This window comes from Danio aesculapii, chromosome 25 (assembly GCF_903798145.1).
Source record: "Danio aesculapii chromosome 25, fDanAes4.1, whole genome shotgun sequence".
NCBI classification, from domain to species: Eukaryota; Metazoa; Chordata; class Actinopteri; order Cypriniformes; family Danionidae; genus Danio; species Danio aesculapii.
The window spans coordinates 5787897-5812085 of NC_079459.1; the positions used below are offsets into that span (position 1 = coordinate 5787897).

The 24189-nt window shown below is 37.4% G+C and overlaps 2 protein-coding genes across 2 annotated transcripts; one reads left to right on the plus strand and one right to left on the minus strand.

The window, feature by feature from the left end:
- si:ch73-330k17.3 (IGFBP domain-containing protein) lies at positions 1-11464 on the plus strand. Its single transcript, XM_056452247.1, has 4 exons — positions 1-352; positions 5964-6051; positions 9941-10142; positions 10866-11464. Exons 1-4 carry the CDS (start codon positions 37-39, stop codon positions 10923-10925), a joined length of 666 nt encoding a protein of 221 aa, XP_056308222.1. The 5' UTR covers positions 1-36; the 3' UTR covers positions 10926-11464.
- A 586-nt stretch (positions 11465-12050) lies between these two features.
- parp16 (poly (ADP-ribose) polymerase family, member 16) lies at positions 12051-23595 on the minus strand. Its single transcript, XM_056452246.1, has 7 exons — positions 23531-23595; positions 22017-22213; positions 21790-21927; positions 19879-20085; positions 17623-17794; positions 15681-15825; positions 12051-12792 (listed from the first exon to the last, which is right to left on the minus strand). The coding sequence occupies exons 2-7, from the start codon at positions 22203-22205 to the stop codon at positions 12657-12659; spliced, it is 987 nt and encodes a 328-aa protein (XP_056308221.1). The 5' UTR covers positions 22206-22213; positions 23531-23595; the 3' UTR covers positions 12051-12656.
- Positions 23596-24189: the final 594 nt, after the last annotated feature.

Here is a 24189-nt window from a genome sequence, read left to right on the forward strand (position 1 = left end):
GGGGCGTACGGTTGAGGTCAATCCGTCTTGGGCAACATGCGTCCATGCATCTTGCTCATCTTGTGGATGATAATGGCGGTGGAAATGGAGGAGCAGAAGATCCTCCAATCCCTGCATTGTCCTCCCTGTGAGCGCATCCACTGTTCCCCTCGTCGGGCGCTGAAGCTCCAGTGTCAGGGCGGCATCACCACTGGGATTTGTGGGTGCTGTCCGATCTGTGCTAAACTGGCAGGTGAAAACTGTGGAGGGACATGGGATTATCTGGGGAAGTGTGATGAAGGGCTGGTTTGCATTCATGAAGAAGCAGCAGATGGAAAAGCAGAGGCCGAACTCAAGGGAACCTGCAAATCAGGTACCAGTGAAGCTGGAGATGATTCACTCCACGTGTTATGAATAGTAGAAGTGCAAAGATGGTTCTTCTATTCAGGTTTCATGTGGTCAGGGAAAATAGTAGGCCTAAAATGATTCGTTATTTTTAAATATAAGTGTGTTATGTTTAGGGGGGATGGAAATGCACTGCTTAAAATGTTCAATATAGGTTTTTAAACTGGAGTCCGGGCGATGCGGTGGCGCAGTAGGTAGTGCTGTCGCCTCATAGCAAGAAGGTTGCTATTTCGAACCTCAGCTGGCTCAGTTGGCATTTCTGTGTGGAGTTTGCATGTTCTCCCTGTGTTCGTGTGGGTTTCCTCCACAAGTCCAAAGGCAAATAACCGAGAAAAGCACCAATCAAAGGCTACATTTTTATGATGTCATCATGTAGACCTCTTACAAAGTATTTTACAGTATTTTAAAAATACAAACATACAAGACACTTAAGTATTTTGACACAAAATATTAAGCCTTTTCATAAAACCTATCAAATACAAATTACAAAATACTATTTTGTATTTAAAATACGTATTGGAAATACAGTTGAAGTCAGAATTATTAGCCCCCCTGTTTGTGTTTCCCCCAATTTCTGTTTAACGGAGAGAAGATTTCTTCAACACATTTCTAAACATAATAGTTTTAATAACTCATTTCTAATAACTGATTTATTTTATCTCTGCCATGATGACAGTAAATAATATTTGACTCAATATTTTTCAAGACACTTCTATACAGCTTAAAGTGACATTTAAAGGCTTAACTAGGTTAATTAGGTTAACTAGGCAGGTTAGGGTAATTAGGCAAGTCATTGTGTAATGATGGTTTGTTCTGTAGACTATTGAAAAAATATATAACTTTAAGGGACTAATAATTATGTCCTTAAAATGGTGTTTAAATTTTTTTAAACTGCTTTTATTCTAGCCAAAATAAAATAAATAAGACTTTCTTCAGAAGAAAAAATATTATCAGACATACTGTAAAAAATTCCTTGCTCTGTTTAACATCATTTGGGAAATATTTAAAAAAGAAAAAAAAAATCAACTTCAACTGTACATGTATCATAAATACTGCCCATCTCTGTGTTTATACACTATATATGTGCACATAGGCATGATGTAAGGTATTAATAAATTTGCCGTTTTGAAATAATAACTAAAAACAGATTTAGTTTTTGTTATTTTAGCACTTTAATAAAAGCAATTTTTTTTATCAAATTTATAATTTTATACAACATGTCAGTACTTTTATAGGATATTTAAAAAAATAAAAGTGTACTGATACTAATATAGAATTTAACTTACATTCACAATAGATTTTTGGGTTGTTATTCATTGAGGGGATAATAATTTAATTTACTAATATTTGTTGTGATTTATATCCCATTTAACAGTTCCTCAAACAGTCTAAATCCAATTTGTATGCATTACAATACTTATCTGCCTTCATATATTAGGAAAGGAATGCCTTGTTTCATCACTCTCTAAAATCCCCTGCTTCAATCCCACCATGCTGAGTGTGTTGACCTGCTTATGAATTAACTCATGTCCACACATCACTGATTTATGAACTGTGAAAAGAGATACGTCGCTCAAGGATTCCTTTGATCTGGAAGCTCTTTCTCATAAAAGCAGAGATTGTGTTTGTTCTTATCTGGACAGTGATGAAATCCACAACCTCCCACAACTGCATCTGTACAGTAGCGATCAGGAATCCATTAGCTTTACTCGGCTCTTACTTTCTCCAGCACAACAATCATATCTGACACTTTTGCTTGACTTTCAATGCTGGTTTTGTTCACATACAGTTGAAGTCAAAATTATTAGCCCTCCTGAATTATTCGCCCCATATATATTTAAGTAATTTCTGCTTTACGTAAAGAAGATTTTTATAGTTTTAATAACTCATTTCTAATAACTGATTTCTTTTATCTTTGCCATGATGACAGCAAATAATATTTGACTAGATATTACACTAGTATTCAGCTTAAAGTGACATTTCAAGAGTTCACACTTAGCTGATGATTGATTATAAAGTGTGTCTGGCATGCAGTCTCAGGAAAAAGCACTGAGCTCATAAGATCCTCGAGCCCGGGGCTCCCTCCCGTTTGCTAGGCGAGAGGGGAGTTTGAGCTCAGGTAGATCTCGAGAACTCCCCTGCTGTAGTAGCTAATGAACAGATAGTGATTGCTCTTAAGAGATAACTACTTACTAGGAGCACGTCTATGGTGCCGATTTGGATTAGTCAATTAACTTAAATTGTATGTTTTTGGGCAATGGGAGGAAACCGGGGGAAACCCACATGAACATGGGGAGAACGTGTAAACTCCGTACAGAAATGTCGGCTGGCTTGGTAAGGACTAGAACTAGTGATTTTCTTGCTGTGTGGTAAGAGTGCTAACCACTGGGCCACCGTGACACGCATCTAGGAAAGGAGAAGGAGTAGGGGTGAAAGGGGGGATTCTTTAAAGCGAAGATGGCTGTAATATCGAACTTTGGGTATTTATAGTGGCTTAGGAATCGTCTGATTGGTGAATCATGAATTGGGTAATGATTGACAAGCTGTGTTTAATCAAAAGCGTTTGCTCCTCTCAAAATTAGAAGGCTTAATTAGGTTTATCAGGGTAATTAGATAAGTCATTGTATAACGATAGTTTGTTCTGTAGACAATGGAAAGAATATATTGCTTAAAAGAACTAATAATTTTGACCTTAAATAAAAAAATTAAAAACTGCTTTTATTCTAGCCGAAATAAAACAAATAAGACTTTCTCCAGAAGAAAAAATACTATCAGACATACTGTGAAAATTTCCTGGCTCTGTTAATCATTGTTTAGAAAAAGAAATTGACAAGAGGATGAATAATTTTGACCTAAACTGTAATTTAGACTTAAATTTGGATGAATATACACTCTTAAATGTAGGTTCTGTCAGCGCCAATAGCCATCATCCAATCCAATAAAGAATCGTTATTTTAACCCTTTAACTACCCCACCAAGAAAATAGATTTGGATTGCATTTCTTATCTCTTATGTCGCTAGTTAACACACTCAACGCATTATTTTTTCAAAGCATTTCATCATTTCTAAAATATCAGCCTCTCCCAAATGGTTGATATGTCAGTTGATGGTAGTAGTACCAAGTACTGCAATTAATACATATACTATGAAAAATATGAAAATATGAAGTGTAAGATCAATTTCTATATAAAAAAGATAAAATTTCCCAAATTTTTGAATCCTAAATCATCTTTATTTTTTGAAGTATGCCATAAAATATTTCAGATTCTCATTTAACATGTTTTCTTGTGTGTTTTTTACAATAAAACCAAAATCAAGTGTAGTAGAGCAACAACAGGATTGTTATTTACAGGATTATGTTTTTTTTGGTAACACTTTACAATAAGGTTCCTTAGTTAATGCCTTTACTAACATGAACAACACTTGTACAGCATTTATTAATCATAATTGAACATTTACTAATGCATTATTAGCATCCAAGACCATGCTTGTTAACATTAGTTAATGCGCCGTGAGTTAACATGAACTAACAATGAACAATTGTATTTTCATTAACCAACGTTAACTAACATGAACAAATACTGTAGTAAATGTATTGTTTATTGTTTGTTCATGTTAGTAAATGCATTAATTAACATTAATTAATGAACCTTATTGTAAAGTGTGATTTTTTTTGTAAACCAACAATGCTGTGTGTGTAAACCATTATTTAAAACAGTCAACACATTATCAACCATTTGGTAAAGTGGGCAGGCAAAGAGTTAAGAGTGTGTGTGTTTTTTAAGCCTCCACTCTAGGGCTGCACGATATAAAAAAAAAATCTGACATTACTATATTTAATTTTTCTGTGATGTGTATTGTGATGTGAAAACAATTACTTACAAGTTTTCCTGGCTTAAATTGATTGGGATGACTGTAGTTGAGAGAACTATGCAGAAAATATAATGAACATATTACAAACAAAGATAAATACAATGGACCAAAGATACTAATGAAACAAACAGTGCTTGTTTCTGGGGAGAACATGATTCAGGTACAGAAATTGAATAACCAAACACTGTATATTCCTCATCATATCAAAATTAACCATTATTTAAAAGTTACAAGCATTACAGTTTCTTGTATCTGAATGTTTTAAACTCTCTTGAATTGTTTACGGTCACAGGCCCTAAAACACAAGCAAATGATAAACTTTTACTCTATTATGGCTAAACTTTGTAGTGACTCCACAAATCTCATGTGTTAATTCATACTAGTGAATGACCTTCTCATTCCCACACGGACTGCTGATTCATTCAAATGACAACTAAAAACCTAAATCTCTTCCTGATCACCTGAACCCCTGTAAACAAAACCAGGAACCAGTCTTCTCTGCCAACTTGAAGCATTAACTTATCCAGCATATGTTTTACACAGCGGATGCTCTTCCAGCTGCAACCCAGTACTGCGAAACATCCATACACACTCATTCACACACATACACTACTGCCAATTTAGTTAATCCAATTCACCTATCACATGTCTTTGAACTGTGGGGGAAACCGGAGCACCCGGAGGAAACCCACACCAACACAGTGCCCAGCCTAGGGTCAAACCAGTGATCTTCTTGCTGTGAGGCGACAGTGCTAACCACTGTGCCACCCTGCCGCCATCTGCTAAATGACTAAATCAACCCAGGCTCATTCTGAAAACGTACCTCCACGGACGTTTCTGGAGACTGCGAAATACATCCCGGCGGCACGTTTTTTGGGAGTTTTTGTTTTCGTGAATCCACAAGAGGTCGCCGTGTATGCTTTTTGAGATCTCAAATTTTCCTCTCGAGTGCCATTCGCGCCTGCTGTTCTCGCGTAAACCCACCAGAGGCCGCTGTCGACTCACTTTTGGACAGACTTTCTGACTAACTGAGCGAACGATCGGCTGACCCACCCTCCCTCTTCCCTAAACCCAACCAATTTTATCGATTGACCCACTCACCTGCTTCCCTAAACCCAACCAACACATTTCAAAAGCAATCCAAACAAATAAAAGCCCTCATCTGACTTTTTTTGTTTTTTTACCACATTCTCACCCTGCTCTTCACTTGTTTGTTTTATATGTTGGATTCTGTTTTTGTCTTACCTGCTTTCTGGAACCGCTCTTCACCAGACTCGAACCCCCCTCTTTGTTGTCAACTCCTCTCTGCATCTCAAATCCGCCGACGGACGTGGCGCGCTAACGGGACAAACTGGTTGCAGCCGGAATGCCATCCATACGGAGGTAAGCGGTCAGCTGGTAAGCGCGAAAAGGAAGGGCGTCACACTGCCCCGTAACGTTCGTTGAAAAAAATGAAATGCAGCCATACGTACCTCCGCCTACATAATTCGCTGTCTCCAGAAACGTCCGCAGGGCTATGTTTTCACAATGAGCCTGGGTTGGACTAAATGTACAAATATTGTGCAGCTCTACTCCACTCATCAACAAGTGGAACAGTCGAGTAAATATTCTAAAGTGACACGTACAATACTGTTCAGCATATTTTATTTGTCTCTTTCTGCACTGATTTTGTAAACAGTTTTTGTCTGTTTTGTACTTCTAAACAGTGCTTGAGGTTCTCAAAGGTGACACATGCAGACCTGAGTGCACATGGGAGTTCTGCAAGGCCAACCCCAATGAAATCTGTTCAGCAAGGTACAGAAACATTCGCATCTGTTGTTCTACTTTTTTAGATAGTGGTGTAACAGATCACAAATCTCATGCTTCAAATCACATTGTGGTTTTATAGTCATGGATCGGACCATTTTTCGCCTCAAACAGGGGAGGAGACAAATGTAATTAGATTTTCACTTATTACAAAAACAGCTCTGCAAGACACTTTTGGTTTTAGTAAACATAACCTAGAACCTGTAATTTGATTAAAAATAAAATGAAAAAATATTCAACTGAATAAAAGTAAATAGTAAAATACTCAGTACTTTGAAAAATTCACTGTTACTGTTCCTGATAACACTAAGCGTATAGACCAATTACCAACCTACTTCACACATGACGTCACACGGGTCCCCGGTTGCAAAAAAAGACAGGCTGCAATAGAAAACATGTATTGTTGTGCAGTGGGATGCCAAATTACCATACACCACACTGCTTTGATGCCAACTGCAGACGTCTTTGGCTAAAAGGGAGCTGAATGAAGTGACAACCTAATTAAAAATGCTGGACTCTGCAGTTCTCATGTTATATCAGGTAAGTTCACGCTTTGCTGAATCATACACATTACTCGTTTTTGATTGCAGAATTGATTGCATGATTTCAGCAAAAACAGTTACATGTGGTTAATTAAGCTGCGGAGACTGAATGCTCAGAATGAAACGTGAAAGTTATTAAGGTAAACTTGTTTTTATATTTACACATTCAGTCAGCGACAACTTGTAACACACTCCCTTTATCGCTTACCACGGCACTTTGAATATTCAGTCTGAAATAACCTGCAAGTGTAACTTGAAAACAACATTAACTTGAAAACAACATTAACATAAACAATGTTGTACTTTGATAGTCATTGGCCGCTAATATGATTTCACTATTTAGAATTTGCAAATAATACTTTTATGAAGTTACATTATTAAGGAGAAAGTCTGAATGTGTGAATATAAAACCAACTTTAACTTTATGTGTAAGTTCACATACCCTGCTGTACAGATGCAGTCCGCTGTCAGAATGCAGTCGTTTTGCTTGTTGATAATTACCCAGGCCTTGCATAGCCCCGTCTTCTTTCCTTGTCTTTGGTTAGGCAGAACCTCGGTTTTTAGCACTACAAAGTTTTGAGTCTGGTAATCATGGAGCATTATTTCTTGCACATGACCACACAGAACAACATTGTTGGCATCCAAAGACTTGTAGGCCTTTAACTTCTCTCTTGTAAAATCACTTGGAGTTTCAATAAGATAGTTGTATATTTGGGGCTGGATGCTTGGTCATTTCGTCCTATCCAATATCCATTGGGAGCGTGCTATCGCAAATGGACCTGTCAGACGAACGCCGCTCACTTTAACGTTAATTTTGCAGAATAACTGTGCTTATCACTGGGTGACGAGCTGTTATAATATGCTGAAAGCATTATGTAAATAATATTTATAATATGTAATCAATATAACTTATTTCTAAGACAACAACAAACTCTGTACCGCATCTGATGTCATTTCCTCGCTGTAAATGCTAGCGCTCCCGTTTTTTTTCTGCCACCTCCCTGCGCGCACATCCTGAATGTTTACAAACATGGTAATTGGCCTATAAATCTAACATTATAATTTGTAAAACCCATATTTATTTTTAGTCTCATTTTAAATAAATGACTCAGTTATTGCCACCTATTGGTTAAATAATTTAATTGCTGCCTAAAAGTTTCATTTTTGAGCGTCAAGTTAACTACATATGATGGTAATTTAAATCACATCAGTGGTTTTATCTAAACTTTAAACTGTTATCCCAGTACCTCTGTGTTATTTGACTGTTTTTAACTTCATAACTAACTCAAAAGAATAAAGACTGAATCTCTTGATTTTTGCGTTTTTCTAACACAGATTTGAATGCAGCGATTCAAAGGATTAATAAACATATGCAAATCACCATCATTTATAATTTATGTTGTGTGGGTGTTGAGATCTCGATCATTTAATGATCAATCGTGCAGCTTACACTGAATGCATTAATGCAGGCTAAACAAGTAAACACCTTTAATAACTTAAGAAACCCACCACATCCCGAATGACCTACCACAACTTCTTTCGTCATCATTATATTTTACAGGAAAGCCTAAATGCTTTCATGCATGTGATTCGAATGACATGAGAAGCGATTTTTCTGGGATTGTTACAAATTTAGGATTAATCTATAAATTAAATTATTAATCCATACAGGTCCATACCAGAGATTATTTAAAAATTTTACTGTTGCCGTGAAAGCATCAAAACAGAGTGGTACATCTGCCTGTTTATCATGTATGAGTTCTATTTGAAGGAAATGTTCAAATTATCCAAAGCAACCATATTTTGACATCAAATGATCACAGTATGTAGTATACACCACTAGAGGACCAATTATATTTCACTCATGAACCCATATACTTATCTATCCATAAAGCACACATACAAAGAAAGGCAACAGTAACTCAAATAACCACTCGTTACAACCGAGGTCTGCAGAAGAGTATCTCTTAATGACCAACACGTCTAACCTTGAGGCGGATGGGCTACAGAAGCAGAAGACCACACCGGGTGCCACTCCAGTCAGCTAAGAACAGGAAACTGAAGCTACAATTCACACAGGCTCACCAAAAAAGGACAATAGAAGATTGGAAAACCGTTGCCTGCCTGGTCTGATGAGTCTCGATTTCTGCTGCGACATTCGGATGGTAGGATCAGAATTTGGCGTCAACAACATGAAAGCATGGATCTATCCTGCCTTGTATCAATTGTTCAGGCTGGTGGTGGTGTAATGGTGTGGGGGATGTTTTCTTGGCACACTTTGGGCCCATTAGGACCAATTGAGCATCATGTCAACGCCACAGCCTACCTGAGTATTGTTGCTGACCATGTCCATCCCTTTATGAACACAGTGTACCCATCTTCTGTTGGCTACTTCCAGCAGGATAACGTGCATGTCATAAAGCATGAATTATCTCAGACTGGTTTCTTGAACATGACAATGAGTTCACAGTACTCAAACCGCCTTCACAGTCACCAGATCTCAATCCAACTGAGCACCTTTGGGATGTGGTGGAACGGGTGATTCACATCATGGATGTGCAGCTGAAAATCTGCAGCAACTGTGTGATGCTATCATGTCAATATGGACCAAAATCTCTGAGGAATATTTCCTGTTCCTTGTTGAATCTATGCCACGAAGGATTAAGGCAGTTCTGAAAACAAAAGGGGGTCCAACCCAGTACTAGTAAAGTGTACCTAATAAAGTGGCCGGTAAGTGTACATCGTATACTTATTATGGTTGCTTGCAATAGCACAACTGCGCTGTTGTGGCACTGCTGGTAATATGACACTTCCTTTTACTGTCAATAAAATGTGGTCAGTTTTTTTTTTATCAGTATAATTACGTTGAGTTAAAAAGTCTTACAAAATTACTTTGTTTAATAAAATAATGATTAAAAAAAACACAGTTTTCTTTTTTTTCCAAGTGCATCTAGAATCAACAAACAACACCTTTAAGAGTGACTTTGTAACTGTGCAGAGCATTTTCATGCTCAAACAGCAACATCACACCCCAAGTATAAAGGACCCCCTTAAATAATGATGCAAATACTACAAAACATTCCAATCTGAAAGCCAAAGTGAAACTGCATAAGCAATAAAGTTTGCTGCACATCTTTTGTAAAATCTGATGGTAGCAAACAGCGAACTCTAATTAAAATTGTATTATTATTAATGAACTAGAGTGTAGATTAATTAACAAGAGTAGTTTGCATTGAGCCAAGCTGTTAGTAAATCTAGCCACTGATGATTTATTTGATCATAAATGTTTTGAGCTCTGGAATTAACAGTGATCTGCATCTGTGCTGTCTCTGCAGGTCTGTGCTGCTGATGGAGAAGCGTGAATGTGGAGGTCAATGCCAGCACACCACCTGCTCCAGCTGTTTGCTTCTCAGACCTCCGTCCTGTTCTCAGTCCTGTTCCCCGACAGACCACGTGTGTCTGCACCGCTTCGGCCGGTGTGTGCGCGGACACCTGACTGAAGACAAACATCCACCCATCTGCCACCACAACCTACAGGTCACACTGACTTCTGGAAAACTCTCACCTACTATTTATATTTATGTGTTTAGGTAAAACAGGATTTGGGTTTCATTCTGCAAACTACTGCTTTCTTACAAATTTAGTATAAAAAAATATTGTCATCTAGAGCAGTGTTTCTAAACCACGTTCCTGGAGGCCTACCGACACTGCATCTTCTGCATGTCTCCTTAGTCTGTCACACCCATCACAGGTTTTTTAGTCTCTGTTAATGAGATGATGCTTTGAATCAGGTGTGTTTGGTTAAGGAGGCATGGTTAATGTGCAGTGCTGGTGGTCCTCCAGGAATGTGGTTGAGAAACACTGATTTAGAGCATTTTTGGCACAAAAAAAGTCAACAAAAATGCTGTATTTTATATAAATTTTCAGACAACACAATACCAATGTTCTTAACCTCAGAAGAGTTTGTATCAGTATTTGATGGACAGAATATTTGTTATTCTGATCAATTGTAATTTTCAGAAAATTAAATGTTTTAAATTGCAATAATTATATATTAAATTGCAAATAAATGATCAGATATTTATAGAATATAACTAATATTATTATAATTTTTACTCAAAATCATAATAATTAAACCCAGTAAATCCAAAAATGTAGACCTTTTAAGCTGTTTTTAACCTATTTTTGCCCATATAAAAGTATATTAAATACAATATTTTGACAGAAATGATATATTAATATTTTGTCTTCTTTCAACAGAATAACTCTGAGGGATTCTTCATGTGTTTGGCTCCTGCCTGCCCATCTACAGCAAAATGATTCTTCATTATACATTTAAAGAGGGACCCAAATAATCTAATCCAGTGATGAAATGTAGCACAAAAGGCAGCTATTTTTAACACAGTTTTTTTTTGCTTTATAAAGTAAATCATTAATAATAATAAAAACAAATGTGTGTGATATATAAATGCAATGAAACTACAAAAATTAATGTTGTATGTCTTTTTGTATATTGTCAAATATAATCTAAAACTCTTTTTTGTCATTAAAACATGCTAAAACCACCTGCATTTCCCTGAATATTAATATATTTATAATTATGAGGTTTAAAAATCTATTTTTTTATTCTGTTTGATGATTTTTTTTTTAAATAAAAGGAATGTTAGAATGATTCCTCTGAAAAAAAGTACCCACCGCAGAAATGTTCCCACCTCTGTTACTGAATAACTATACATTTATGAGCCTGCAATTAAACATCCGGAAGGCAGAACAAAGCGCAGATCAACAACAGATCAAGCAGTTCTTTTGAAGTCTGTCTCATATAAAGCAGCTTGAAAAATAGGAAATGGTTGATTCTAATAAACACATTGTTGTTAAATACTGTTTATAAGTTTTTAATATGGTTTTTAATGTTTTGAAAGTGAAGAACAAATGTAACATGAGCTTAATACTGAACAAATGGTCTTCGTTACTATTTAAACATCAGTTTATTTTATTTTAAGCCTGAACTGTACGTGAACACTACTTAAAGAAAAAGAAATGGTACATTTTACTAGAGCTAATCTATAAGGACGCAAATGAGTCTCAAGATGAAAACCACGCCGCTTCTGTTATCAGTCTTATATGAGTGCTTTTGTTGTCCACTGATAAAAACCATGGCCAGACAAGATGTCAAGCTTGCCAAGAGCCATAAACTACAACAACAGCCAATTTACTAATGCATTTCACTCTGTCACTTAAAGGGCTCCTATTTTACACCTTCTGCAAGATGTAAGATAAGTCTTTGCTGTCTCCAGAATGTGTCTGTAAAGATTCAGCTCAAAATACCTATCAGATCAATTATTTTACCCTGCTGAAAATGTCAATTCAAACGCCAGTTTCAAAAGTCAATTTTGCATGATAGGAGCCCTTTAAAAAATAAAATAAAATAAAAATCACTGCGAGTTTGTTGCATTTATTTATTTAAATACCTTCACAATTCAGATTCTGACTGATCAATCAAGTTAGAGACATTTATGCAATATCAAGACTAGTTTTCATTACAGTTTTAATGATAGCGACCACCATAACACGGGTCTTCTGCATAGTTGATCTGATCTAGACATTAGTCGTCTAGGAACTTCTATATTTGCATCGAAACTGAAAAATATCTATTATAAAAGCACAGATTTTCCTACGTGATTACTTTTATTAATACAAGCAGCAATTTTTTGCCAATGTCTAAGGCAGGTAAAAGACAGCGCTTTGTCTTGATCATTTGGTTGTAACTAACATAGTGAACCCATCATTCAAAACGTATAAACAGGCTACATGCTAACATGTAACATTCACGTAAGCTAACATTACTGCTCGTTCTGCAGTTTCTCGGTTGGCAGATGCACAGTGTGTTTGTGTAAATAAAATGAAGGATTACCCAAGAATCAAGTGATCCAGGGAGGAATGTTTTGTTGAGGGGAAGGAAATAGTTCCTGAGTCTTTTTACCTCCCTCTTTGATAGTCTTTGAGTAAAAGGCACTTTGGATGAGAGTGCATGTGTGATGTGAGCTTGGGTTACCGGAACATTCTGTGCCAGAAGGACTGAAAAGCAGACGAGTTGAAGGCACCGATGAATATGAGGAGAAGGAGATACAGACCCATCATGATGGCAAAATGATGTCTGACGAGCCACGACGTCCCTCGAGCGTGTCTGTAATCAAAACAGGACGTCACTTAATACTCAAAACTAATTACGGTATGACACACTTTTCATTGTTCCTTTGTTTTGAATGTGATCTACTGACAATGCTCAAAAACACATTCAAGACACAGCAGCTCATTTCCAAGATCAAAACAACCTACCATAATCCCTTATACCTTTAGAATCAAAATGTACCATTTACCTTTTTTTTGGGAGGAAACTATATTTATAGCATGATTTTTTAAATGATTTCAACTGAAAATGGGTCAAACTACTGGGTCTATACAAATAAGTAGGGATGCACCGATCCCGATACTTGGATCGGATATCGGTTCGATGCTGCATATTTTTGCTGGATCGGGTATCAGCCAGCTGGCACCGATCCAAATCTAATCTTGCGCGAGCGCTGTATTCTGTGTAATTTATAGGCAAGGCAAGGCAAGTTTTTTTATATAGCACATTTCATACACAGTGGCAATTCAAAGTGCTTTACATAAACAGGAATAAAAGAAACAAGTATAAGAGAAATAAAAACAAATAATAAAAATGGTGAAAAAAAATAAATAAATTAAATAAATAAGCATAAAAACAGATAAAATGTGTTATAAAAGAATGAAAAAGAAGAGAAAAACATAACACTGCGATCTGTCGGATGTAGCACAGTGCTCATTCAGTAAAGGCACAGCTAAACAGATGTGTTTTCAGTCTTGATTTGAATGTGCCTAATGTTGGAGCACATCTGATCATTTCTGGAAGCTGATTCCAGCAGTGAGGGGCGTAGTAGCTGAAAGCCGATTCACCCTGCTTTGACTGAACTCTTGGAATTTCTAATCTATTTGATCCTAAAGATCTGAGTGATCTGTTAGGTTTGTATTCAGTGAGCATATCCGTAATGTATTGCGGTCCTAGGCCATTTAGTGATTTATAGACCAGTAATAATACTTTAAAATCTATTCTGAATGTAACTGGGAGCCAGTGTAAAGACCTGAGGACAGATGTGCTCTGATTTCCTGGTTCTGGTCAGAATTCTATCCGCAGCGTTATAAGCCAACAAAAGCCATGAAGGTAGCCTATTATAAGTCACTAAAAAGTTGTCAGGTAGGCCTACTATATCCTAAATGTTCTGAAGCTATTCTACAGTTTAATGTGAAATACAGATGAAGATTCAAGTGCTTAAATTCATGTTCAGTTCAGGGCTTCCTGCCGCCGCGCCTGTCAAACATTCTCCATTCATTCACAATCAAACTGCGTGTCGCGTTCATGACAACACAAAAAACTCTCCAAGACTATTTGTTCCTGTTAGTTTAAATAATCAGTGGAGAAATGCATTTAGTTTTGCATTAAATGACTTCATTTTGACCTGCAACACGTTTTGACCTGCAAAATGTTTCTAAATCATGTTGCGCTGTGTCTGTTAGATCAGCAGATCGCATTCGTAACACTGGAGTAGAGAGGGTTATTACATGCTCTTTACACACAAAGTAGGTCTACCTGAAAGTTGAAACTTTAATTAGAGAGGGTCAATAATATATTGGACAGATCCTCAAAGCACAGATTTCTTCCCTTTGTGCTGCTGTTTTGGAAGTGTCTGCAGATACCGGAGGGCTGCACACTGTGTCTCATTGATGCATTCACACATCGGCTGCGCACAAGCGTTGTGCATCACTCCGTAGGATTATTCTCACAATGAGTTTCTGTTCTCTCATCCTTCCGACTGAGTTTATTCTTCTGAAAGGAATACTTTAAGTGCTGCGAATAGTTTGTAAAGCCTGGCTCATTGTGGTCAAAGTAGTTGATTAAATTAATAAAAGTGAAACTGAAGGGCGCAATATGAATAGTCATTAACAGAAAATTATTTAGCCTAAAATAGGCTACTCTGAAACTGTGAATATTTCACTGTATTTCACTTTATTTTAATTTTGAAAAATTTTTATAATTATTTTTAGCGGTTTTTCACCTTTATTTTGACAGGACAGTAGAGAATTCAGACAGGAAAGCATTGGGAACAGAAAAAAAGGGAAGGATCGGCAAAGGACCCCGAGCTGGGAATCGAACTCGGGTCGCCATGAGCACGTTGGTGCTGTATGTCAGCGCGCAGTACCACAAGGCTACTGGCGCCGACATGTAATTTTCTTTATATTCAAATTTTATTTAACAGACCTGTATGTCAGTTTGTGCGCTGAAGCATATACAGACCTTGTTTTGAACTTCACCTCAAATATTCTTGCTTATTTTGTACATAACTGACCAACAAAAATACATTTAAATAACAATCAAATTATACTAAACGAAATTCGTTTCAAAAAGATAACTTTTCAGACAAAAAATAATTTTTCAGACGTGTTTTCAGTTTCTCCGTCTCACACACGGCGAGTTTAGGTGAGGGAAAGTTTATTAAGTAAAACTCGCCTCAGACAGTTTAGTTTAGTCTGCTTCAAACCTATCAGGCTTTGCTAAAAGGCTGATTATTTTACCAACGATTAGGGTCAATAGTGGTAGCCTATTACAGATTTCAAAGAAAAATCTTAATATTAAAATAGGAAACATAAGCTGGACCACAACAGATCATATCAATGTCATAACGAATGTTTAAATAATGTAGCTTACAGCAAGCTTTATGTTTTTAGATTGTGCCGTCTGTCATGTATAGTAGGTCTAGAGGTCTGTTATTTTTTACTAGAGAAGATATCTTATTTGAGTTCATCACCAGAACTATAGAAACTGCATTATGTACATAACAAACAAACAAACAAACAAAACAAAAAAACGGCACAATATACGTGATCGGATCTGTATCGGTCGATACTCAGAATTTTGGTATCGAGATCGGATCGGTTCCAAAAAATGGTATCGGTGCATCCCTACAAATAAGCATGTGAGCACAACTGCAGTCTCACCTGGATCTGTAGCGTCTCTGAGAATAAACCAGCAGGTATTTAACTCTTAAGAGCTCATTGTTGGTCACCACAAAGTACTTCTCGGGCACCTCACCACCTTCACTGTTCCTGGCCCTCAGACGCTGGCGATCAATGCTCTCCGAGTCTGAAACACACATTGAGTTGTTACTTGCCATTCAATTTATATTAAAAACACATCATGCTAATTGACGCTAAGGTTATGCTAACATACCAGACACATGCTAAAAACATGTATAGCATGTTAGTGATTGTTGCAAAAAGGAATACACCTGCGGCTAATGAGAGTTATTTATATTATTTAATAAATTATCCATTAACTGTATTTTATTAACATCTACCCCTACCCCAACCCTAATCACAGTAATGTACAAACAGTAATTATACAGAGTATTATTCATATTATTTATTCAATTATCCATTAATTGTATTTTATTAACATCTACCCCTACCTTAACACTAAACCCAACCCTACAGTTATGTACAAACAGTAATTCCGTCTTTCGGATGAGACGTTAAACCGAGGTCCTGACTCTCTGTGGTCATTAAAAATCCCAGGATGTCCTACGAAAAAGAGTAGGGGTTTAACCCCGGTATCCTAGCCAAATCTGCCCACTGGCCTCTGCCTATTATGGACTCCTAACCATCCCCATATGATAATTGGCTTCAACACTCTGTCTCCTCTACATCAATCATCTGGTGTGTGGTGTGCGGTCTGGCGCAAAATGGCTGCCGTCATGTCATCCAGGTTTTTTAAAAACTATTTTAACAATCTAGGCACATGGCGCAAAAGCAATAAGGGCATGTTCGAATCCACTTTTGCTATTTTGAGGACGAAAAATACAGTTTGCGTCCTGGCACATGGTCTAACAGGGTTGTGTTTATTCTCTTGATGAGTTATGGGTGTGTTTTGAGCAAAATGTGCATTAAACCAATCAGTGTTTAATCTCAAATTCCCTTTAAGAATCATTTGCGTCGCTTCACTAGCGAGAAAACAGTAAACAGATCATCTTCAACATGAGGATAAAGAACGAGCCTCCTTCATTCAGCCTCTTTACTTTCTCTTTACTTTTACTCTTTACTTTACTCCTTTACTTTCGTAAAGTAAACGGTGGAAACTCATTTAACTATTAGCACTATTTCACTATTTTCACATTTCACTAAGACATCTATTAGCCTACATATTTAATTTCATTTGTTAAGCACAAAGATTTGTTTCAAAACAATTTCTAAATTCAGTTTTAATTTCCAGTAAATGACAATAATAATGAAGTGTGGTCAAAAAAAACTTTATATCCAGTTATATCCAAACACCCATCCTATTCTTATGCCACATATAGTGATGCATACGTCCTCAAAACCCGACAATTGAACAAATCTAAACTTGTTTTTATTGAAACAAATATTAATATCCATATAATAAATAATACTGCTAATAATAATAATAATAATAATAATAATAATAATAATAACAGTATAATAAAAATGCAAGTTTTCATGTATAAACTGAAAAAATCCCCCCAGACATGAAGACAGTGGTTTTTATATTTATGTAGAAAATAATAATTTTTGTAACATTTTAATCCTTTATTTTTTTTTCATATGTATAACTAACACGCTGTGCGCTGGACTTTAGACCAGCTTTTACTTGGTCAATGGCGCAGTCTTTTTCAGTTTCTCAAAATAGCAACATACCAACAATACGCCTTAACACACCTCCTTTATAGACCAACACACCCATGAGTCCACAAAGTGGCGCAAATGGATTTGCTATTTAAGCAACATGGTGCAAAAGGTAAAAATTAGGGTTGTGCTGGTCTGAAAATAGCAACAAATCACGCCAAACACGTCTTGCGCCTTATTTCACAGGGTGTATGATAGGGCACATACACTTTTTACAGCTTCTTGTCATTTAAAGCATTACCTTTCTTCTTCACCTGACACTTCACATCAGGATGATCAATGATTTCACACAAAGCAACGCAGCTAATCAAAGGCCCGAGGACGCTTTCCCTCCACCCGTTCCCATGAGGACTGTAAAGGATGGCCATGCTGAGGTCACTGGTCAGGTAGGTGCCTTCCCCAAACAGTGAGGTCTGGAAGTCAAATCATAATCATAGCACATTTCATCATGTTCAATGAGTCAATGAGCAGATAACACTGTAGATTCAACATAACATATACACACAAACTGATAAGGAACAGTCAAACACATCAGTTAATTGTGTCAGTTAACTGTCTTGATTGATAATGAAAAAATGATAGGCTGGAGAGCATCCAAAACAGGCATCCACCTTTTTCTTACACCCCATAATGCTTTGCATGAATTAACTTCCATTTTACTGTAAACAGTCAGAGCAGTGTTTGAAAAACTGAGGTATCATTATAATCCTCACAGTTCATCCATCAAACATTAAAAAGCTACTTATTAGAATGAACAAATTACTATCTGCAGGCACTGAATGACCACAAAATCTCAAAACAAGCCTTTCCACTGCAATATCATGGATTTATTTGAAATATTACTGTAGTGTAGCGAATACAAAAATAAAATAATGAACAAAAAACACCATAAAATGTCTGGCCTCAAATATGCTTGTTATACTAATGTCACATTTCAATGTTTACCATTTTTAACCCTTTCAGCTGGTCTGCTTTATCTGGCCGGAGAACTTTTACTTTAGCTTTGCTTAGCATAGATTATTGAATCAGATTAGACTATTAGCATTTAGCTCAAATAAATCCAAAAGAGTTTTGATAATTTTCCTATTTAAAGTTTGACTCCTCTATATGTACATAGTGTGCCAAGGCCGACAAAAAATGAAAAGTTACTATTTTGTAGGCTGTAATGGCTAGGAACTATAATCTCATTCCGACGTAATAATCAAGGAACTTTGCTGCATTGTTGCATCAGGCACAATGATATTATGCAGCACATGAAAACAATCCCCAGCACCAAGGCCTAGACTTACAGCACCAGTAAGAATCTGTGTAATATCACTGCACCTGCTGCAGCCATGGTCGAACAGATTTTTTGAGCGGGACGCTAATGGTCTAATCCATTTCAATTATTTATGCTAAGCTAAGCTAAAAGTGCTCCTGCCGCCAGACCTAGAGATCGGCTGAATGGATTCAAAAATGTTAAAACTCAGCTTTTTAACTCTAGGGGAGTTGTAAAATGAGTCTATTTTCCAAAAAAGTGGAGTGTTCCTTTACGAAAAAACAAAACAAAAATGCTTTGGGCTTGTTTTTTTGGTTTAATGCGCCGCAGTAAAAACAGTCCAATCACTAAGATTGGTGTTTTTGTTCACACACCTTGAACTTTAGCTTAGCATAGATCATTGAATCAGATTAGACCATTAGCATTTAGCTCAAAATCAAAAAGTGCTTTGCTAATTTTCCTATATTTAAAGTTTGACTCTTTCTGTATTTACATTGTGAGCTAAGACGGAAAATGAAAAGTTACTATTTTCTAGTCTGATATGGCTAGAAACTATACTCTCTCTCCGGCGTAACAGTCAAGGAGCTTTGCTGCCGTACCATGGCTGCAGGAGGAGCAATGATAATAAGCAGCATCTGAAAACAGTCCCCAGAGCCAAGGTCTAGACTTCTGACTATCTGTGAGAATCTGTGTAATATCACTGAACCTGCTGCAGCCATGATCGAACAGATTTTTTGAGTGAGATGCTAATGGTCTAATCCATTTCATTATTTATGCTAAGCTAAGCTAAGCTAAACATGCTCCTGCCAGACCTAGACATTGGACAACTCTAGGGGAAATCTTCTTCTGCGCATCATGTGAGTGTCAATAGCATTAAGTTGCGCAGCACAGCTTGTGTAGCACTGTATTCCTGTTTTTCCTTAATTGCCATCTAAAATCAGGGAGTGTTTTTTAATGTTCACTTGGCTCTTGGCCAGTAAAAATCACTTGGGTATGAATGCCAAAAAACAGCTCAAAGATTGAGCCTTGACACTTCATATTTATGGACTAAAATAAAGCACTAAGCAAAATGTACCGGCGTACACTATGAATATGGATTATGTGTAGCACAGATATATTATTTCAAGGAAATTTCCACAAACTGGAAATGCAACCCGTAATTTAAAACACAATAGTCAGGTGTGAATAAAGTAGAATAAAAGATTCTCATCCATAAACATACATTGCTCTCATCCTGACCTTATTGAGATGGCAGTGTAATCCGTTGTGTATGATGGAGTGGAAGTTCTCCAGTCTGCTGCCGTGGAATGCATAGATGAGGTCTCGACCGGCCCGCGTCCGCTCAAACTTGGAGTTGAGCAAATCACAGTACTGCAGCTCAAAGAGAAAGTCTGGGGCTGGAGCAGAAACCCCCTCTCTCTGAGTCAGCTGGCTGAGTCTGGCAAACTGATGGAGCGAAATTGAACACAAGCCAATGAGTTTATCAACACTGAAGGGGCTGTGCACATTAGAGCTCATTACAGCGGTGGTGAAATACTGATCAAGAAATCGATTCTGCTACATCCTGTGTTCATAGTGAGTTGTGTTTACATTTATCTCGTAGCATAAAAGCTAATTCTTAAGTCTACAGAACAAGCATTCTTTTTAGTGAACATTTTAGTGTATGGTTAAAAACTAGCCTAAAGAGTGAAATCTGCTGTTAAACTAGCCTAGAGCGCCACCTGCTGTTTAAACTAGCCTAAAGAGTGAAATCTGCTGTTAAAAACTAGCCTAGAGCACCACCTGCTGTTAAAAACTAGCCTAAAGCGCTACCTGCTGTTAAAAACTAGCCTAGTGTGCCATCTGGAGTTAAAACTAGCCTAGAGCCCCACCAGCTGTTAAAAATTAGCCTAGAGTGCCATCTGGAGTTAAAACTAGCCTAGAGCCCCACCTGCTGTTAAAAACTAGCCTAGTGTGCCATCTGGAGTTAAAACTAGCCTAGAGCCCCACCTGCTGTTAAAAACTAGCCTAGTGTGCCATCTGGAGTTAAAACTAGCCTAGAGCCCCACCAGCTGTTAAAAACTAGCCTAGAGCCCTACCTGCTGTTAAAAACTAGCCTAGAACACCACCTGCTGTTAAAAATTAGCCTAGAGTGCCACCTGCTGTTAAAAACTAGCCTAGAGTGCCACCTGCTGTTAAAAACTAGCCTAGAGCACCACCTGCTGTTAAAAGCTAGCCTAGAGCACCACCTGCTGTTAAAAATTAGCCTAGAGTGCCATCTGGAGTTAAAACTAGCCTAGAGCCCCACCTGCTGTTAAAAACTAGCCTAGAGTGCCACCTCCTGTAAAAACTAGCCTAGAGCCCTACAAGCTGTTAAAAACTAGCCTAGAGTGCCATCTGGAGTTAAAACTAGCCTAGAGCCCCACCTGCTGTTAAAAACTAGCCTAGTGTGCCATCTGGAGTTAAAACTAGCCTAGAGCCCCACCTGCTGTTAAAAACTAGCCTAGTGTGCCATCTGGAGTTAAAACTAGCCTAGAGCCCCACCAGCTGTTAAAAACAAGCCTAGAGCCCTACCTGCTGTTAAAAACTAGCCTAGAGTGCCACCTGCTGTTAAAAACTAGCCTAGAGCACCACCTGCTGTTAAAAACTAGCCTAGAGCACCACCTGCTGTTAAAAATTAGCCTAGAGTGCCATCTGCTCTTCAAAACTAGCCTAGAGTGCCATCTGCTGTTAAAAATTAGCCTAGAGTGCCACCTGCTCTTAAAACCTAGCCTAGAGTGCCACCTGCTGTTAAAAACTAGCCTAGAGCACCACCTGCTGTTAAAAATTAGCCTACAGTGCCACCTGCTCTTAAAAACTAGCATAGAGCGCCACCTGCTGTTAAAAACAAGTCTAGAGCGCCACATGCTGCTAATACTTAGCCTAGAATGGCACCTGCTGTTAAAAACTAGCCTGGAACGCCACCTGCTGTTAAAAACTAGCCTAGAGCGCCACCTGCTTTTAAAAACTAGCCTAGAGCGCCACCTGCTCTTAAAAACTAGCCTAGAGCGCCACCTGCTCTTAAAAACTAGCCTAGAGCGCCACCTGCTCTTAAAAACTTAGCTCAGAATCTATTCAGAGAGAATAGCGATGCATTTTGAAAAGAAACATTTCAATGAAAAGTTCCAATACCTCCTCTTTCTCCAGAGTCTTCACAGCGAAATTCTTGGAGGACAGAACCCAGTGCACAAGAGCCATATGATGATCTCCATCACCATGACCGAGGCGGACCAAATCTCTTATGTTTGGCAAACTGTCCACATCTTTTTGCTGTAAGATACATGAAAGAATCAAAACTGAAAATAAAATAAACTGTATGTAAACAACATGGAGAGCACAGGTTCTTCATATTATGTTACCAGCTCTTCAAAGTCCTTGATCTCTCCTCTCAGGTAGCGAGGAGGGAAGGGTCTGAGCACAGAATCATGTTTGTAGCTCTGGACGGCGGCCACAAAGAGACTGCAGCGCAGATCTGCCGCTACGGGGTCTCGATGCAGACAGGAGCAAACAAGCTCTCTGACTGCCGCTGTGGGGAGAGGCGGCTGCATACCCAGCACTGAAACACAACAGATATTACAGCACAATAACCAACCATAATGTAAAATCAGAGTGTTATACTGATAAACGGGTCAAACACAACACAGTGACATTACTGTGATGTACTAAAATAATATTTAATTGTCTTTGTAATTTGTAATGCTGCTACTATCCTGCAAACCACAAGGTTAAAAATATAATAAAATGTTGTATGATCATTTATTCGTTTCCACATTGACACGGTTGAGCAGACACTTCCATTTATTTACTTCTAGATAAATAAAGTCACGGGACAGCATGGTGGCGCATTGGGTAGCACGTGGGTTTCTCTTCGGGTGCTCCGGTTTCCCCCACAATCCAAAAAAACATGGTACAGGTGAATTGGGTAAACTAAATTGTCCATAGTGTATGAGTGTGCATGGATGTTTCCCAATGATGGGTTGCAGCTGGAAGGGCATTCGCGGTCTAAAACATATGCTGGATAAGTTGGGGGTTTATTCCGCTGTGGCGACCCCTGATTAATAAAGGGACTAAGCCGAAAAGAAAATAAATGAATGAATAAATAAAGTCACTGCTGTTACTTACGTAAAAAACAGATTCAAACTATTATATTTGTAATTCACAATAATGTATAATAACAATAGTACAGAACTAAAATCCTATACTGTGCGATTAAATCACAAACTAAAGCGAAGCATGGATACACAGGTTATATATTTAAATGTTTGTGTGAGTGTGTGTATTTATGTTTATATATAATAAATATTTTGTTCCAGTAAGTTGCCAAGGTGTTGTTCTCACTTTAAAAAAATTAAGTTTAAATAATAAATGAATAATATTAACACAAATACTAAAACTTAAAAAAAAAATTATATATATATATATATATATATATATATATATATATATATATATATATATATATATATATATATAAATTTAAAAACTACAACGGAAACTATCATTTAAACTGAATTAACAATATGTAAACAGTTAGTGAGACTGATAGCTAAGTTAGCACATTAGCTGCTAACAAAGTTATGTCAGCTAACAAACCAATCCACAAAATAAAGTTAGCCATTATTAGCCGATGAACTTCTAGTCCTCGAAAGCGAGCCTGTTTAATCCAGTGGCTCGTTTCATAGTCGGTTTATTCAGCTCTGTTGTGTTTGTTTACTAACTTAAGCATGTTAGCTGGCTAGCTCACCAATAATCATTGAAGTAATAGAGGAGCTTAAGGACACCGGCGATCTATATTCAAAATTCGCATCACTCTACTTTCAAATGCATGAATATATGTCAAACATTTGTTATACTTTCATGGCATACACCTTACCTTGTGTGACTGAAGCTCAGGCATCTGACAGCCACCGGAAGCTGAAGGTGTCCAACTGCTGCTGCGCATGCGCTGATTCTATATCTTCTGACGCAGCAGAGGCCGCCAAACACAAACAATTAGAATATCTTTCACACAGGGGCCTGCACATTAATTCAACGTAACATTAGTTTCAACGTAAAGAGACTAAAAAGTTCCAGTTTATTCACTACTAAATAGTGTTGTGTTGCACCTTTGAACTTCAGCCTTTACTCACGAATCACGATAGAAAAGTGATGACATGATTTGCTTCCACTGGTATTGTGATTGAGAACCATAAGCTCTTGCTTCCACCATCTTCCTCTGCTCTCTGCATTTTGCTTTTATTTAAATTTAGATGTCCTGCCAAACCTTTTTCTGTTTGTGACAGAAGAGCTTCATTTTATTTTAGCAAGTGTTTCACTATGTTTTTCCCCCTATGAATTAAATTAGAATTTTTTCATAACTTAGTTTGGCTTCCTGTTCATTTCTCTTTATGGTGTAGGATATATTCAAGTTTAATGTTTTGATTTTGATAACTTCTTCATGTTCATGGGAGTTGAAGACAGATTAGCTGGCTAGCCAGTTTTGTTTAAATTTAGCTTGGAGCAATTCTGGGTTTTAGGTACCATGAAAGCAGC